This window comes from Echiichthys vipera (genome assembly GCF_963691815.1).
Source record: "Echiichthys vipera genome assembly, chromosome: 9".
NCBI lineage: Eukaryota > Metazoa > Chordata > Actinopteri > Perciformes > Trachinidae > Echiichthys > Echiichthys vipera.
In genome coordinates, this window is record NC_139834.1 from 11,268,373 (window position 1) to 11,288,312 (window position 19,940).

General features: G+C 40.2%; 1 protein-coding gene across 1 annotated transcript; it reads left to right on the forward strand.

The window, feature by feature from the left end:
- Positions 1-1,605: 1,605 nt before the first annotated feature.
- On the forward strand, positions 1,606-19,940 carry cacnb3a (calcium channel, voltage-dependent, beta 3a; the record flags this gene model as incomplete). The annotated part of the gene is made up of 14 exons (XM_083919980.1): positions 1,606-1,686; positions 2,427-2,519; positions 11,427-11,546; positions 12,679-12,801; positions 12,900-13,015; positions 13,090-13,163; positions 13,283-13,302; positions 13,957-14,034; positions 14,536-14,594; positions 14,692-14,792; positions 14,879-15,030; positions 15,166-15,261; positions 16,885-17,055; positions 19,521-19,940. The coding sequence occupies 14 exons, from the start codon at positions 1,606-1,608 to the stop codon at positions 19,938-19,940; spliced, it is 1,704 nt and encodes a 567-aa protein (XP_083776106.1).

Sequence of the window (19,940 nt, forward strand, 5' to 3'; positions counted from 1 at the left end):
AACCCGACTGCTGGAATTATTTTTTGTTGATGCGACTACGATTTTGAGACACTAGATGGCGGTGTTCTGCTCATTCTCCATATTCAACCTTTAAGTCCAATATTCATAATTATTTTAAGTCTTTGGTCTCCAAGAAACACCTGATAAAATATCTCAAATCAGATATTTGATTTTCTTCAGCAGCTAGTGTTAACGCTAGTCGCTAACTTTCTGTGTGCAATAACTAATCAGATAGCATTTAGCATGTAAACCCTATTTATTCTTGGGTTTTATTGACGTAGCATACCCGAAATGCAGATTCATACAGGACAAGCAAGTTCCTTTAAAGCTCCTACACAGGTGTTTACGCTTGTGTTGCTTGAATCAAAGCCATTCTCTGCTCTCCTGTTTTGTTGCACCTGTTACTATTTACAACTTATCGATGATAACGTTCATATCGTTCATATCGTTCATATCGTTGTTATTAGTTTTTAGGGCTTGAGTCACAGTATTACCAGTATAGCTCCTTCCTACTTCAACCTGACTAGATTTCTAATGAGGCAGTAGTAATAATCATAAGAAACACCTGTTTGGGTGTGCAAAGTCTATACCTGTGTATGCACAGGCATGCATAACTGTTTGTGCAGAAATATGTGCTTTCTTTTTGAAAATGTACTTCAAATATTAAAAAAGAGCTAAAAACTTGTCAGATTTCGGCTGCTGATCCTTTAGAATATTTAAATGATTTATATTATTTGTTTTAAAAGTATAATAATACGCCATGTGAATGTGTCACCTGTGAAATTGTGACATGCCTCTCTATTTTTAGAAGTTTTACAAATGAACCAATCAATCAAGAAAACAATCAGCAGATAAATACAATAATGTAAATGATAATTAGTTGCAGTCCTATACAGTTTATATTCAATAGATCCATTTCAATTAATCACAACAGTAAAATTCTGCTTTTACACTTAAAAAAGTAATAATAATCCAATTCTATAAATTAAAACAGTCACAGTTTTCCTGTATTACTGCATACCTTTAATACTTTACGTTGCCTGCGTCCCAGGAGGTTTTTACACTCTGCTACTTTTACTTCTTAGAAAAGTGTTGCTCAGGATTTTTGTGTTACAAAAAAACTGAAAAATCCTCCCCTGTATAATGAATCCAAAGATCCCTCATGTATTTGACTGTTTCAATCCGCATTTAACAAATAAATATGACACACACCGAGAGGGAACATGGTCTTTGTATAAACCAACACACCTCTAAAAAAAACAAATATTGCAATTGTGCACTTTTATCCTCTTTTAAACGGATTTTTGTGCCATTTCAGCCGAGCTCGACACCCCCGGCGGAGGCTCACACTTAGTACGGACCTGCACGGCTGCTCGAGCGATGACGCTTCAATGCTTTATTATAGCTCCGGCATTTTTCCTGCTCGCTCTACGTTTTTACCCCCAGTGTAGCTTTTAACACACGTTTTGTTGTTGTTTTTTATTTTCCGCTCCTACATGCCGCTCCCCCCCGCTGACTTCACTGCATTTTAGATGTACTGTGTGTCCCTCGCTTCCTCCAGTAACCCATGTCTGTGTGCATCTCGCCTCCCTGCGCTCTCAATAGATGGTGCAAGTCAAAATGTCCAAATCGCCCGTAGACCCACTGTCTGCTGTGGAAACAGGCTCCCAATCGCACTATTTTCAGGTAAATCCAACCACACTTTTTACTCCTTTATTCACACATAGAACGATTTCCGTGCGAGTGGATAGAAAAAAGGTTAGCTATGTCTTGCTACTTGTTGTTGGGAGAAAAAAATAATAATAAATATATATATATTTAACCTCCTCCTTCACTGAAACTGCAGATTGATGCCTGATCGGTGAAAAGCGAGTGAGTGCCATCATTAAGTAGGCTCACATATGGTCGTTATGCCTCTCATACACACAAACAGGATCACATCTCCTAACATGTTGATGCATTTGCTGCTGGACTCTCGTCAGGCCTTTTTGAAAAAAATGATTTTTTTAAAATGATAATTTCAATGTAGGAAAATCAGCACACATCAGTAACATTAATATAGATGCATGGATTTTATTGGCGCAGAGGTACCGAAAGGACCATGACTCTGACTCACCTGTAGCCTGAATCTACAGGGCCTGTCAGCACACTCACTGCAACATCCACGCTTTCTTATACTGGCCTGCATGGGGAAAATCTGCCTCCTGCATTACACAGACCAGTATGTGCAGCTATATGTGATGTTGGCAAAGCTACAGCTGATTATATACCATTATAGCTGATTGTGCACATTTCTCCCAAAACATAGACTCTATTTTGTCAAGATTGCAAGAAAATAGAACTTAACAATCTGCATAGTGCAAGCTGGTTTCATGCCATATCTCTCTCTTTATTCCCTCATGTGCGTGTTCCCTCTTTCATCACAGCTGCCCAGGAAGTTGCCTAAACGCAAGAGCCGCTTCAAACGCTCAGATGGCAGCACTTCTTCTGACACAACATCCAGCTTCATCAAACGGCAGGTAAGAAAAAAAAGAGCTATTTGCTGCCTTCCTTTTTTCCTTATTTATGCATGCATTGTAGACTACATCACGCACTGTACATCAAAGTCACAGGCTGATTATCACACTGATTATCAGTGGGAGGGGAGAGCTGCAGCTTCTATGGGAAATGTAGGCCACGTGGTGCTGTAAAGTCTGCACCTGTAAGGGGTAGAAGTGGCTTTTTCAACACAACAGGTGTCTCTGCATTGTTTCGTTGACATCGGTGCAGTGCCCATATATTTTTCTTAAGTTTAAGCTATTGGTGGGGATCGAGTTTCCTCTTGACTCACAAGAGTTACAAAAATATATTCGTAGCTCTGTATTTATAATTCTTGTGTCTAAAGCATGAATGTTTGTGCCGTGCATCTTCATCCTCAGAGCTGCCTCCTCAGGTTCAGTTGTTATTTTGCCCAGTAGAGAGCAGCAAAACGCTTGAAAAATGGCAGTGAGCTGCATCAAAATCCCAACACAGCCCGGTTTTTTAATTAATGTTTTCAGGTCAAGCACGTGTGGAAGACTCAGACAGAAATTTGGTGTTATTTAAGACAATCCGCTGACTGATTTCCCTCACGACGTTACTGCAGCGCGGTTGTGAATCGTACAAGTCTCATCTAGATTGACTGACTTCTGTTTGTTTCTGAAGATGTATTTGATTTGATTTTGGGATGTCAGTGAAAGGCAGAGCGGGTTGTAGTTTCACAGAGAGCCCAGCAGAGGCGAGAACTTGATCCCTGCACAAACCAGGTTGTGAGGAGTGAAGAGGTTTCACTGGGCTACAGAAAGACTGTGCATGCCGAGCTCATCCCAAACCACCGCTAGATCCCTGAAGTTCACAAGCCTCGACACATCAAAGAGGGAAAGTCAGATTTCCCCCCTTAAAAGGAGCCTGACAGGAAAGACTCTTTATATTCCTACAGGCTTTAAGACCATCTCAAGTATCCATTTAGTTTGATTATCTCAGCCAGAGTAGAAATGATTGGACCAGAATAGGATAGAATGGATTAGAATAAAACTTTATTTGCTCACTATGGTGGGGAAATTGTCTTTTAGAAGTTCATTAAAACATCAAAATATACACACAGGTCACATAACAACACTGACAGCATGAAGCAGTTGGTTCATTGATGAGTTGATAGTCAGAGAATTAATCTGCAACTATTTTGATAATGAACTCATAAGTTTCAGTCATTTTCAAGTAGAAAATACCAAACACTCAGCTTCTCAAATGTGAGGATTTGCAGCTTTTCTTTGTCATATATGATAAACTGATCAGTCTTTGGGCTTTGGATGTTGGTTGTACAAAACAAGCAATGTATCGCCTTTTGGTAGATCAAACAGCTAATCAGTTATTCAAGAAAGTAATCAGCGGATTCATTGACAATGAAAATAATTGTTAGATAAAGTGTTTAAACTAGCTTTTTTGTGGAATGAATCAATTAAATCTTAAACGAAGCGTCTAAAAATGAGAAAAAGAAAGTTGTGCTGAAACAAACAATCAATCAATCAATCGGTTGATTGCCAGAAAATGTGTATTTTTAATAATAGATTAATCATTTAAAGTGAGACTGTGTAAGGTTTGAAAGAAGAAATAATAAAATGTCCCTCTTACAAATATAAAGGTAACTAGCTGTAAAACTCAAGTCGGGAAACTCAGATGTTTTTCAGCTCCAGTCCTACTTTACGTGGGTATGGTTAGCTAATGTAACTGACACTGATAAGACTGTTACATTGTACATTTTGTTTTAGCAATTGTCCCTTAATTGTCTATAAAACATTCGAAAATAGTGAAAAATATCTGTGACAAGTTCCCAGGACCCCTTGTGACATTGCTGATTAATCGATAATGTCATATGATTGTAAGTTGCACCCTAATATCACCTGTTGTATTTATATTCAATATGTTAATTAATAGTAAAGAAAAAAAAAGAAGTTAAACATCTCTAGTAAATAAAAGAAAAACGTTAAGCAAGCATCTATCCAACACTAAACTGATGCATATTAAACTGGCTCGAGCGCAGACCTCCACCGAGGCCATGCCCTGTCTCGCAAAGTGAAACATATTTTATGGATCCGCCCGGTGCTTCTGATCTGCTCCAAAATTTAAATGGGTTCTTCGTTGGCCTATGCAACATCTTTCCACCAAGTTTCATGAAAATCGGGACAACAATTTTTCGGTTATCCTGCTGACAACAAACAAATGAACTGAACATACCCTCCTTGCTTGGTGGAGGTAATAATAAATTATGTTAGATATAACATTTAATCATTTTGTTTAATGTTGCGACTAACGATTATTTTCATTATTATTACCTTGCTTCATAGTTTAGTCTATGAAATGTTGTGTGTAGCAGATTGGAAAACAGCCATCACAACTTCCCAAAGAATCGTCTTTGAATGGCTTGTTTTATGTGACCAGTCCAAAACCAAAAAATATTTAATATACTATCATATATATTACAAACAGACCGCAAGTCCTTATATTTGAGCGAATATTTGGCATTCCTGCTTGAAAAACGACTCAAAACTATCCATTTTATTTGGTTGAAGCTCAGTGTATATGAAGAGAAAGTAGTTGAAACACTTAATAAAATTGAGATAAAATTCCACATTAAAATTCACTCATGAGGTTTTAGGGACTAGAGGCAGTTCTTAATAGAACGAGCCCTCGCAAACATTGTGAAAAATCCCTCAGTTTCATGCACAGCACCATTAGCGTGAGGGAATGTGGAGCAGTCTGACTGGGAGACGTTAGAGGGAAGGGAAGGGGAGAAAAAGGGCTGAGCAGACATCTTCAGGCGGGGACATTAGTTATCCTGATCGGGGGGCTTAATGACAATCTCCAGATTCCCCGAGAATATTGCACGGCTTAAAATATTCATGATGCTCATTTTGATGGCCTCAGGCGATGTGATGTGTGGGTTCGTTGTTCACACGAGCACCTCTTTACTTTCTTCTCGATCATTATACCTTCCCTCTCTGCTCGCACAACAGGCACCTCCGAACCCAAAGGTGATAAAGATAAAGTGTCTCATGCAGAAGCAGAGGATTTCACAAACAGAGCAGATAGTTTCTTGTCTGTGATAGGGGTGGGGTGTCTATGGAGGAGCACTGGAGTATGACTCATTTCTGCAGCAGGATACAATAAGCAGTATGCTGCCATAAGTGTGTATGTATGTGTTATATGTAGGACATGAGGGGTTGAAACAGGATGAGAATTCTGGAGCCGTGTGTTGGGATCCCAACAGCTTCCCTGTTTCCTCTCTACCTGTGCAAATGGACTTAATAACCAAGAATGGGATGTAAATTTAGAGCAGTGGTTTGATCAAGTGACGCAAAAAGCTGCGTTGGTTGTTGTTTGTGTGTGTGTGTGTGTGTGTGGATATTTGGAGGTGGGGTAAGAATAGAAAGAAGGTGTTGCCGGCTCCAGTGCAGGTCGTCCCTGGTTAGAGGACGGGACACGGCACAGTGTGTTGGCATTTTACAGCATGTAGTGTGTAGAGAGAGGGAGGGACCGGCGGCAGCAGCATCACCACATTAACTGAGTAAGTACAAATGACTCTCGGCACAGTCAGCTTCTGCTTCTCCCCGTCTGAAACTCTTTCTCTACCCGTCTCCCCCCTTCATCTCTTTGTAGCATTTCCACTGTATTGTCGCCGCTCCTCTTTTTTCCTTTGTCTTCCTCGCCTCCACCTCTTCAACAGCGCTTTTGTTTCTCTCATTCCCCTTACCTGCTTTACTTTTTGATTGTCGTCATCTGGAGTGCGCTCCTCACAGTCCCTCGCCGACTCTCACGATTGATCAATTTGACATACTGTACGCCTGATCTTGACTTTGATATTGATGTAAACCACAAAGTGATTTATGGCGTTGTGTATCAGAGCGCTCTGTGCATGTGTAACTTGCTGACATTGAATTATGAGCGCACAGTTAATCGAACACTTTTTGAAATTGGATATTTGGCTACTGGATTTCCAAATCACTGGAGCTTGCAGTTTTTTGGTGTGTTTCAGCCTCCTGAATAATATATTCTGCTACAAACATTTGTAGGCCTGCAGTCATTTTTTGAGTTGTGTTTTTCCTGCTATCCAGGTACCCTTTGTTGTTGGCCATGCTGTCATCGTGGCTCCAGTCCACCACTTTGGTCCAGACTGAAATAACTCAACAACAGTGGGATGGATTGTCATGAAATTCTGCACAGGCATGAACCCCAGACGATGAATTGTAATAACTTTAGTTATCCTGTAACTGTTTATTCAGTGCCATCATCAGGTCAAACTTCCAATATGTACAATAATTTGGCTGGGGACAGCCGTGTCTAGATGATAGCCCAAGATTTGCTCTTGTGAGAGGGTTGATGCTAGGCATTGACTTCAAGGGCTTAAGGTTAGTGTAGGTCGTCGGGAAGCAAGTCTCGCAAACCTGGGGTTACCAGACAAATATCTGCAAAAAATGTTCATATCTACATCAGCTTTGAATTTTGTGCAAATTAGCAACATGCTAACATGCTAAACTATGATGATGATGAAAACCTTAAACCTACTTAACATCAGCAATGAGTGCCAGTGTGTCTAAAGGGGTCGGTATGCTTCAACAGTCAACTTGTCAGACAGTCGACCATAGGGCTGCCCTCGACCAAGGACTTTCTTCCAGTGAGAGTTTTTATAAGGTCTGCACTGAGAGGAGGGTATTAGTTCCCCACTGTTATCGGCTGAGTCTAACATTGAACAGATGTATCATATCAGCAACATTGTAACTGATAGGCACAACAAAGTAGATACAAAGTGGAAATTAAAGGATTTACAAGCATTGCTAATGTAGATGTAACTTAAAGTGGCTGTAATCGATATAACCCACAGAGAATTATCACTTGACTGCAGCTTCTCAAAGTGTTTCAGTCCCTATCAGCTCATTTTGGTTTTCCACTTCCTAATTTTATTGTGTTGGCTTCCTCTCACTGCTCTCAACATTGTTGGTTTCAGCCACAACAGGCAGCTGTTTTCAGTGGCTGTACACTACCTGTTCAGCACCAAACAACAGACGGACAAAGTTAGCAACTAGCTGGTGAACTAGCTGGTGAACATAGAAGAGCATGAAGCAGCTAAAGAGCCAGATATTTCCCTCATGAGTTGGTGGAGAGTGAACCAGAGCTTAAAGGAGAGAGAATATTGGACTTCTAGACTTACGTTCGTCAGGTTGACACCAACACGACTCCAAATGAAAGCTGATGTAGCGCCGTGTCTGCTGGATGTGTAAATAAGCAACTTCTTGCTAATCATAACCATATGGTCGTTATGCCTCTCATACACACAAACAGGATCACATAAACGTCAGACAACTTTATTTGAACGTCCGGTTCCCTCGCCTCAAAGTCAGTGGGTTTTTTGAATGGGTTTGTGGTAAGATAAGATCTGTGGTTAACACAAGAAGTTTGAGATTTTCACGTTTTGTTCTACGTCATAAAGTACATCCCTAAGCTTGTATATGTCTTTAAAAAAAGGCGATTGATTACAAGTAACTAAAAAAAGTCGGCAGACGTATCGTAGTCCGTCTTTAGCCACCGTTATCTTTTTACCTCTGGCGATTGCATAACACTTAAAAAAAAAAGTTGTGTTCATTGTAAAGATTATCTTGCTGAACAAAATGTGTTTCAAATGTGTACAAAAGTATCATAAACTTGAGTTTGCCCAAGAGCTTATTTTCTGCAGTATCCCAAATCCAATGGAAAAAAATCCCATTGGTCAAAGGAGCCAGGCGGTGCTAACTTTCAGGTTGGCCTACAAAAATACCTCATCCATACAGCGCCCTATGTGTGTTTACAGAGTGTTGTGCTGCCCCCTAGTCACCACAAAAAACAATTAACGCAGGTTTATTTAAACCAGAAAACATTCATAAGAGATATACTGTATTTGTTTTCTATTGTTATTCTTTGTGATAAAACATATGTCAATCAGTTTGACTGAACTTGCATTTAAATCTCCATTTCTTACGTTTTGTTTACATTTTGATCAACAGTTGTTGCTTTAACGTTGCTCTTTGGCATAATTTATTATGGCTAACCAGTTAATTAACCTCCAATTTAACAAGACATATCTACACTGTCTTTCCAAAAGAAAACTAGAACCCATTTGAATCTAAACTTTTTAAAACGACTGAGCAATGTTTTAGTAAGTATCACACTAAAATGAATGTAGAAACCCCCCCCTGTTCTGTCCCTAGACTGTAGGATGACTTGGCCCTCTTGAGGACTCGACTAGCTGGATGACACACTTCCTTGTTGGCCCCTCCCTGTGGATTTGAGGCCATCAGTGTTGCAGTGTGTGAAGAATAATCACAGAAGCAGAATAGGAAGGAACAGAGTTAAATTTAGCCTCCAGACGGGGATGTTATGAGTAAAAAAAACACAAAAACAACACATCCTCAGTCCAGACTTTAAAGATGTACTCACATCATTACACTCTGCATTGCAGCTCGGCTTCACCTGCAAAATACATCGGTTTTCTGTTCAGTTACATTGGTTGTGACACTGTTTTGTTTTAGGATTTGACAGGCAGCCAGTGTGCAGCAGAGTTTCACAGCCTAATAATGAACAGAAATCACAGCACAGGTAGCTCTCTGTGTTCTAACATCATTAAACAGCTCTCTGACATAACGCCTTACCGTTTGCGCCCACCACCGTATTTATTCCACTTTTATGTCTGTGTGTGTTTGAGCGTGTTCCCACAGTCGTGTCTTTCTCAGACTCTAGCGCCGCCTTCCTAATCAGCCAAGTATCTGTGTCTTCTCGAGGTCCTTTTCCTTCCTCTTCCTTCCTCCCGCACCCCCCGCTGTGTTTCCCCTCTTTTCTTCTATCTGCGATGAGGATAGATATCTAGGTCTCACTCCACTCCTTCATAGCATTTTATTATGTTCTAATCTCATCTTCCCCTCGAGATAGCCTCGCTTTATCTTGTCGTATAAATCGTTTATACACTCTCTCGTCTCTCCAAACATCCTTCAGTCACTCTCTATCCTCGTAAACATCCTTCTCTTTTCAGTATATCTTGTCAATGCTATTCAACCCCCCACCCCTCCTTCTCTGACTGTCTCTCTTTCTATCTATCCCGTTCTTTTTCCCTCACCCTCCTTTTCTCTCTCGGTGCTGCTCTGGCACTGGTGCAGTGTTGCCTTGCAGAGCTTGTGAGTGCTAGAAATCAGACCTAGTTATCTAACACACACACACACACACACACACACACATGAGGAGAGGTGTTCGCTTGCCGTTTCTCTGGGACTCAAAGTGGTAAAAGCAAATATTTTAGATTATATGTATGAATCCTGAAGTGCACAGAAAGCTAAAGGTGATGGTTGTTTTTCATATCTGGGCACCTTTTTGTGTGTATTTTAAACCTGAATTTCCTTTGGTTTTGCTGTTGCTAATTGGTCCTCCAGAGGATTCGTTTGTATATGTTGGAAAGATGGATGACCAAGACTAAGTCACTGCACTCTGGAGGAGAGGAAAACCAAAGTGAAAACTCTGTTATATGTTGTTTTTTTTAGTTTCTGTACACCTTGGTTTATTTGCAAGAATCTTTGGAGTTACCTGTGAGATGTTTATCTTTGTCTCTCTCATTCATCACTTCTTCTATTCCTTTTATTTCTTGTTCGTCTAATCTCATCTCTCTCTCTCTCTCTCTCTCTCTCTCTCTCTCTCTCTCTCTCTCTCTCTCTCTCTCTCTCTCTTTCTCTCTCTGTTGTCCGACTTGGATTTGTTTTTGCTGCAGCGGTTCTCTTTACTGACAGATTCAGGACTGAGTTCCTTCAGAGAAGCCAAATAGATACCAAATATAGTAGAGCGCGCAGACACACACACACGCACGCACACACACACACACAAACACACACACACACACACACGTACACACACACACACACACACATAAACACACACACACACACACACACACACACACACACACACACACACACACACACACACACACAAACACACACACACACACAGTACCTAAACTACATGTTGGTCACCACTACTTATCGTTCTCCTTTTCATGTTTTTCTCTTTGGAAATCAGCATCACAGTTACTATTTTATTACCTTGATTAACTGATTATTTGTTTTGGCTATAAAATGTCAGAAAATAGTAAAAAAAAAAATGCCCTTAATAAATTTCCAAAGTCCATGGTGTTGTTTTCAAAGGTCTTGATGTTCCCTGTCAATCGTCAAAAACTCAAAGATATTCAGGTTACCATTCTCTATGGCAAATAAAAGTGAAATAACTTCACATTTCAGATTGCTTTAGACACAAATGATTATCAGAATCAATGAAATAACTAATCATTTCAGCTCTACAGGTTATGATACAGACATTTAAGTAAATCATTTGAATAAAATCCAGTCCATGTCTCTTTGCGTGCTTGATTCTGTCCCTTTCGGCATATAAAGCCTGGGACGTGTTCTTAAACCTCTTACAATGAAAATGATAGCCGGCATGTATTTTGCTAATGAGGAGATGTCCTTGGAGAATAAACATGGGGAACAGAGGATGTATATGTGCTGCACTGTGGGGGATGATGGAATGGATTGGGGCCAAGCAGGAGAGAAGAGGAAGCAGTTGCCTCCTTTGTGCTATATTTGGTCTACCAGAGGATGGCTGGTGTGGGAGAGCAGCGCATTGTGTTGTAGATACATGAATGTGTTCATGAATACAGACATGTATTTGCATTCACACCTGCACATAAAGACTGCACAACAGAAACACAGATGAAAGCATGAGCAGAAACAGTAGATCTACCGATCTATCCTCGTAGTAATATGCCTCAGTAATCTTCCCACGATGGTCTTAATGTAAGAAATTATTAATTACAGAGTAACATGACTTTCTCCTGACAGGGGTCGGCTGATTCATATACCAGTAGACCGTCGGATTCAGACCTGTCAGCAGAGGAGGACCGCGAGGCGTATCGGCGTGAAGCCGAACGCCAGGCACAGCTGCAGCTCGACAGAGCTAAGGTACGTAATACAGTGATTTACACTGCTACACACTGTAGTGTTTTAACTGTTGTATAAGTCTGGAGCCACGTGAGCCTCTACTGAAGAAGAATAGTCAGAAAAATAATTTTCTTCCCTCAGTATTTAGTGTGGAGTAGCTAGTCTGGATGTACACCGAACTCCTCCTTCTTCATGTTGGTGTTCAACCAGTAACTTGCATTTTCAGACCCTTACAGTCTGTTTAAGTCACAGCATCACTGATGCACATGTTATCTATAAACCAGACGATGACTGAATGTCAATTTAAGGAACCAGCACACGATTTTACATCTCACTTCCACATTAAAGAGTAATCCACTGATGTCCCCTTTTAGAGATGCGCTGCAAACGTAAAATGATCCAGATATTACCTGGCGGGGCTGTATGTGAGAGCGCAAACATCCAATTCAGTCAGACCGGGCGCTAAACAGTGTTTACCAGGCCAGCTCCCTAGTACGTAGGCCAGGTAATCTCAAAGTGAGCTCTTGTGCAAATACAGCAGTTTATTCTCAGGTGTGTCTACCCATTGAGTGAGGGGCGTGTTGATGACGTTTATATCATGCATCGGCCAACAGCCAAACAAAACAAACCTCCGACAGTGAAGAAGGATGTTTGTTTACACGAAGAAAGCAACGGAAATGTTTAACTGGAAAGACAACGAGATTCAGGAACTGCTCTCAGTGTCACCGACACCAAACTCTTCAGACCAAATCAGAGAAAGGCAAGAGACTCGGTTGTTTGGGAGAAATGAAGTACCCAGGTTACCATCTAGACACAACTGCTTAATCCGTAGCTTGGCCAAAGAACGTTAATGCTAATATCAACTTAATGGTCCTCAAATTTCAAACAGAGTTGGTTGAACTTTTCAGTTTTGAGCCTTGTGTGTGGCAAATTAGTTTCTGTTCTTCGTCGACCGCAGAACCGTCTTTATATCTCAGTGTGATGATCCGAGGCGTCATCTGTCAAACGCACATTTCTCCTCCTGCTCGTGCGATGTGATTGGCTGCCAGCAGATTGAATAAAGAGTAAATATCTTGTCAGGAAAAGAAGGAGTCGATTTGCTGTGCTCTTTTATTGCAAGCTTTCACCTTTCTCACCTTCGTTGTTGTTCCAGTCCAAACCTGTGGCGTTTGCAGTAAAGACGAATGTGAGTTACTGCGGAGCTCTGGATGAGGACTGTCCTGTCCAGGGAGCTGCAGTCAACTTTGATGCCAAAGACTTCTTGCACATCAAAGAAGTGAGTGATTATGTGTTGTTAATGATAATGAAGCCCTCCATCACAGTAAAACAACATACATGTGACGCGGTTTTGTTCGGTTGCACTCAACTCAATAGAAGTATAATAATGACTGGTGGATCGGCCGGCTAGTAAAAGAGGGAGCAGACATCACCTTCATCCCGAGCCCTCTACGACTGGAGGCCATGAGACTCAAGCAGGAGCAGAAACAAAGGTCAGTCGATAGTTTCAAACACCTCAGAGAACTCCCACAATATAGATTGGTCATTTAGTGTGTTGCTGTTGCAGGAAAACAGGGGGCAACTCCTCCAGTTTAGGGGACATGGTGACTGGGAGCTGGAGGACCACACCGCCATCTGCAGGTGAATGTAAGAACTACAACTCTTTCTCCTAATATGTGCTGGAACAAAAAACATTTCCCTCAGCTGTCTTCTTCTATCTTTTTTCCTTTCATTAATTGTTATTTTCCTGTTTTCACAAGCCAAACAGAAGCAAAAACAGGTAGGGTTTGGTACTTTATGATGACAAAGCTCATAATAAATTGTTTTTCACTTTTAGCTTTAAGGGATGTTATAAGTATCTGCAGGTCTTGAATATTCTTTCATAGTTATGTATTTTACAAACAAGCTGTTGGAAGAGGTTATATCAATATATTGATAAGTGAGACCGTTGGATTGTGCATGCAGAGGCCGTTTAATCGTGGTGTCATGTATTATTATTTCTGCATTAATACTGCTAAGAAGCTCATTGTGTCATAAATAGCATTTGCAAAGAAATTACAGAAATCAAGTGATTATTTTTTAATTGTTAAATCCACCCATCAATTATCTGCCACATATCTGGATGGATTAAATAAATTACTCAGAATCACATACAGCTGGAATATACTGACAAAAATGTGACTATAAATATCATTAATTCCACTAGTTTAATAAACATTTTTAGGTATTTTATTGTTCCGTTATTTTCTAAATGTTATGACCATGGAAAGGGTATTAAATTTGTTTTAAAGGGTATTTAGATTAACTCAATTTGATTCTATGTGGTATGAGAAAGTCCAAAATTGAATTTGATGAACTCTGCAGAAACCCATGTCTTACCCCTACTCTCTCTGTTCTCCGTCCCCCTCCCCTCGTCGTCCCCTATTTCTGGCAGGAACACGTCCCTCCCTACGACGTGGTGCCCTCTATGAGGCCGGTGGTCCTCGTGGGACCATCGCTGAAGGGCTATGAGGTCAGCTTCTCCCCATTTCACCTTTTCTCTGATCCTGCACTGCTGCATTTTGTTGTCTGAAAGAAGGCAGAGATGTTTTACTTCTGAAACCTGTTCAATACATTGTCCGTTAATTAAGCGTAAAGTCCTGATGGCTCTTTTAAAGGCACAGTTTCTAAATACGGGCTGTGTACATTTCTCTGTGGATTGAGTGTTTGGATACTTTCGCAGCATTTATGTAGCACCTGCTTTATATTAAAAGAGGCATGGACGTCTCATTTTATCAACATGGGACCTTTAAGTAACTTACCGGAATAAACTTTTTAGTTTAGTTTAGTTAGTTTATTTTAAAGTTTTAATGCAACATACAATTTACACCAATTCAATTTATATGGCACACTCAAGAGATTAAGACTTGAAATGATGTCCCGGAAAATATGTCTTCAAAGGAAGACGTAGTTTCTTTTGGAAGTTTGTCTTTTTGAAAAGTCTGTTTTTTTTACCTCTTACCTTCCCACCCAGGTGACGGATATGATGCAGAAAGCTCTTTTTGACTTCCTGAAACACAGATTTGAAGGAAGGTCAGTAAAAATGGAGAGATTACAGAATGATCTCTGTAGCCGCGGAAAGTCCGGCCTTTGATAAATAAAACCAATGTCCTCTCTATATTTGCGGCAGAATCTCAATAACCCGTGTAACTGCCGACCTGTCTTTAGCCAAGAGGTCCGTCCTCAACAAAAGACCCATAATGGAGAGATCCAACACTCGCTCCAGCCTAGGTGAGCGTGATAATGTCAGCATGAAAACGTTTTGTTTAAAGAAGAAATTAGTTTCAACTTATATCGAATGTGTCTTGTCTGTGCAGCGGAAGTTCAGAGCGAGATTGAGAGGATATTTGAACTCGCCAAAACGCTGCAGCTGGTGATTCTGGACGCGGACACCATCAACCATCCCGCACAGCTAGCCAAAACCTCCCTCGCGCCCATCATCGTATACGTGAAAGTTTCCTCACCAAAGGTACGACAGGTTTCTCCACTCAGGAACTCAGGCTGAATTTCAGCATATTTCCCCGTCTGCGGGACATTAAAGGTTTTCTGATTCTGATTCTGATCCTCCTCCACCTTTTAACATTATCTTCACCTGTTCTCTCAGGTGCTCCAGAGGCTGGTCAAATCCAGGGGGAAGTCTCAGAGCAAGCACCTGAATGTGCAGATGATGGCTGCAGACAAACTCTCTCAGTGCCCCCCTGTGAGTGGAGGATTTGTTCTTTCTCTCTATCTACCTGTGCAATATAAGTTAATTTTATGACTAAATCAACTTGCAATATCAACCTGAATATCTTCAGGTCATGTTTACAAGGCGGTGAAGAGGAAGAAACATTAGCTGAGCTGATTTTTTGGTGTTTGGCAGTTTTTTTCAAGCCTTTATTATATAGGAGAGACAGGAAGTGGGGTGAGAGAGAGAGAGGGAGACATGCAGCCAAGGTGCATGCATCTAACCACTGTCCTGCTCTGATTGGTCTTTATTGAAATAACCACATTGTTTTACACATTGTCACCAGGGCGGTAAGGCAGCTGAAAGAAACAGTTTTTTTTTTTTTTTAAACGAAAGTACATGAGCTTAATGGCATGGGTATAAAAGTCCGAACGGGAGTTGTATTGAGTCCACGAGACAGCAGGAACGAGGCGAGGAAGTGCAGGCACGACAGGGATCAGACCATAGACTGTGTAAACTAATTCATTATACAGTCTATGGTTCAGACACAGGTTCAGGTAATAGATAACAGAGGCTTGAAGACATAACAAACAACAGCTGTACTCTTTGTTTGTAAAATTAATGTTAGCATGCTAACATGTTAAATGAGACTAACAGACACATGCTAGCATTAGCTCGAAGCACTGCCACAGAGCTGCTAGCATGGTCATTTTATCATGACAAAATGGATGCATACTACTGTGTATACTTGGGCCACATTATTTTCATTGTCAATGAATCCAGTGGCTCTTAAACGTTTTTCAATAATATACTTTTGAAATAATATTTTCAAGTACCCCCATACCATGAAAAACCAGCTTTGGTAAAACGTAAAAAAAAACTTTATAATGAGGTGCCATCAGTGTCTTGATTCACTGAACAACTTTGAAAAACACTTAAAATGCAAAAACACTTGCTAATGCTATGTTTCAACCACAAACGGTGATTGCGTTGGTTGCAGCACAGTTTACGTCAGTTAACATGGTGATGCTGAATATGCAATGGGCTTTATCAAACTAACATTTAATTTGGAATGACTCATTTTTTATGAATTAACATTTTAAAAAAACAATCTAATTTATCTACTTATGTTATATGTTCTTCAATTATTTAGTTGGTTACTGTGACCACGCCTGACATGGGTTGTTGGGAGGGACAGTGGGATTCATTCACAACTTTTGCTTTTTCTTGTTTGATTATCTGCAAAATTCAATAAAAAAAATGTGTAAAAGACAAAACAAATCTCATGTACCCCCTGCCTTACTCCAAAGTACCCTCACCCCGTTTGAGAAACACTGGATTAATCTGTTGATTATTTCCCCAGTTCCTCAACTAGGGGTGATTTGTTTTGTTCTTAAAAAAATACTCAAGCGAATTCATTGATTTTCGATTAATTTAATAGCTGACAACTAATCGATCTTTGAAGCTCTAATATATATGATGATCTATGTGATATTTGATCTTTACACACTTTAAATACTTCCATGGATGTATCTGTTGTCAACATACACTGTCACACATTTACAGTGATACTGAGCGTTCTGGAAATTTGTGCCCCTTTACAATCTCGTCAGCTGCCCGAGGTAAAATAATGTTATTTCTGGTTTTCTTTCTCAGGATATGTTTGATGTCATTTTGGATGAGAACCAGCTTGAAGATGCATGTGAGCATTTGGCTGAATACCTGGAGATCTACTGGCGTGCCACTCACCTCCCAGGCAACACCCCTCTGAACCCGTTACTGGAGCAGAGTCTGATGACCCCGCCTTCTGCCATCTCGAGCCTACAGGTGAGTTTGTCTTCCTGTGTTTAACAAGCACGTTTTCTGATACTGTTTTAAGACTCTTTAAGTAGGAATCCTGTTTTGAACATGTTGTATGTTGTCACTGTCTCTACCAGCTCTTCCCATCTCAGATTCTCACGCCTTTGTTTGGTTTTGTCTCCTCCAGTTGTCTTGTCTGTCCTCTCACTCATCCATGCTTAACATTTTTGCAGTTTTCTGAAACACAGGAATTAATTGAATGATCGCTTACAAAATGGGGTGAGTAGTAGGGTTTATGTGTATGTATATTTATTTATATTTGCACTCTCAACCCCAACAACCCTTCTTACGCACCTGAAGAAGAGAATGAACAGCATTTTATTCATTCAGATCTCGCCACAGAAAAGACGACGTGTTTTTTCTTCACTGCATCCTGCCTTTTTGTTCCTTTAGTTGATGGTCTCAGGTGAATCACTGCTCCACAAGCTTTCTGGGAGGAAATTCACAAAGCAGCTTCAATTTGATACCATGTGTAATTATAAAAACGTTCGTATCAAGTGTCAAAACCTGACCATTATTCTCTATTTTTCAATCGGCGTTGATCCTTTTTATCGAGCATGCTTTGTGAATGGTGCCCCCGCTCACATAATGCTATCTTGAATGACAATGCTAATTATAGGCATATGATCAGTGCTTAAATAATGTATTTACCGGAGCTAAATGCATAATTTACACAACAATAAACTGAGACCATAACATCAGCACAGTAACATTTTATATTCTGAATAACCTCCTGACCATCCATTCAACTGTGTCACTGGCATTTCTTTTGTTCGGTGTCTTTATTATTAATCTGTGTACAGACAAAACACTGTAAACTAAAAAGGACTTTGGAGAGACTTTGCAGACACTGCTGCATGCCAATTATCAACATTGTCAACCCCCTATATATTATATTTATCGTACAGATTGTACAGTTCTGTCTTATTCTGTTACTTGCAGATTATGACTGCAGTTCCTTTTTGTATAGAAGCCCATTTCCACCAGTAATAGAAACAAAGTGAGATGAAAACTTAGCCTTGTGATGAAAAAAAGATCCATAGACCGTTATAATGAGAAACCTTCTCAAAATAATGAGGAACTTTCTTGAAATTTGCATAGTAAGCAAAAGGAGCAAGTGAGTGAGACCAAATTCTCATTATTTTGAGAAAGTTTCTCATATTTTTTAAAATACTAAGACACTAGTTTCAATTTCTCATTATTTTGAGAAAGTTTCTCATTATTTTGAGAAAGTTTCTCATTATTTTTTAAATACTAAGACACTATTTTCAATTCCTCCTTATTTTGAGATACTTAGTCATTATTTTGGGAAGGTTTCTCATTATAAAGACTTACAGGATCTTTTTGTTTTTCATCACATTTGTGGAAAAAGACTTGTATTATAGTCAGATTTAGATTTCCACATTTTAAAGAAATTAGTATTATATTTTTAAAAAATATCTGAGTTTTGTGGCATAAAATACTAGATTAGTATTCAAAAATAGTTTAATATTAACTACCTCTGCAAACATGAACCAAATGAGTCCATATCTGAAATGATTAATTAATTAATTAATTGATTAACCATCTTTTTAGCCTATGTCATGTTCACATAGGTGCTGCGTGTATTAAAAATCAATACAGTGTCCCATCATAGCTCACTTTTAAAAAAAATTATAATCACTGATAAAAACTTAAAAGGAGCTATGAATCTTTTTGTGATTTATTACCAAATACTGATCAGATCTGATTACATATACATATATATATATATTTATAGCTGACAAATGCTGCTAATTGGCATCATAAATACTGTTTTGTTGCAGTGTTTGTAATTCTCACAGCTATTTAAAGATATGTATTTATATTTTTAAGTCTGTCTTAAAACAACACTGACACGTCTGTATCTAGGTTGAAACAGTTACTGGTCGCTGCGATTGTTCCTCCTGGATGTAAAAAGATTTCTCCCTAAAGGGCCTGCAATGGAAGATATAAAAGAGAAAAGATGAAATGAATGATCACATTTAATATCTGTGTAAATATCTCTGCTGCAGCTCAGCAAGGAAGCACAGTAACACAAAAAGGGAAATTCTGACCAAAAAGTCTGAAAGATATTTGATTTGCCCAATTAACTCCAGTTGAAGCCTCATACGTTTTAGCTTCAGCTGAACATTGTAAACTCTTCAGGAAGGGGTGTTTGCATCCACTGTGGACAGGAGAAACAACGGCAGCAATTTATGACTTTTTCAATGTACGTACGGGCACGTTGAGTGTTGTTTAAGACAGAATTCCTTCAAAGTCCTTCTCAATGTAATGTTTGCATTAGTTTGTCTACCCTCTGTGTGTTTTCTGTCTGTAAAAACTGCCCGGAAAGTGTGGAGCTACACTGAGGTTTCTTTTGACTCTCTTTCTTTCTTTCTCGTCTTTCTTCCATGGCGACTGGAATGATCCAGAACCAGAACAAGAACCAGCCGCAGCCTCGTGAGGCGGTGGGCTTGGAGGGTGAGGAGGAGGCAGGTGAGGAGGTCCACTCCCCCCTGGAGCAGGACAGTCTTATGCCGTCTGACGAGGCCAGCGACTCCCTGTCTCGCGGCCGGAGGGGGAGCCCATGCCACAGGGGGGGCGAGGAGGACGAAGAGGAGGAAGAAGAAGAAGAGGAGGAGGAGGAAGAGGAGGAGGATGAGTATGCCTCCCCCTGCCATGCTCGCACATACAGGGACATGTACCCCCCTCACCGTGGGCACACTGGCAGTGCCCACAGTGCCAACGGGCACGAGTCACAGGACAGGCTGCTCCAACGAGAAGCTCAGCAAGGTCACAACCAGAGGAACAACCGCCAGCGCAGCCGCCCCTGGCCCCGAGACACCTACTAA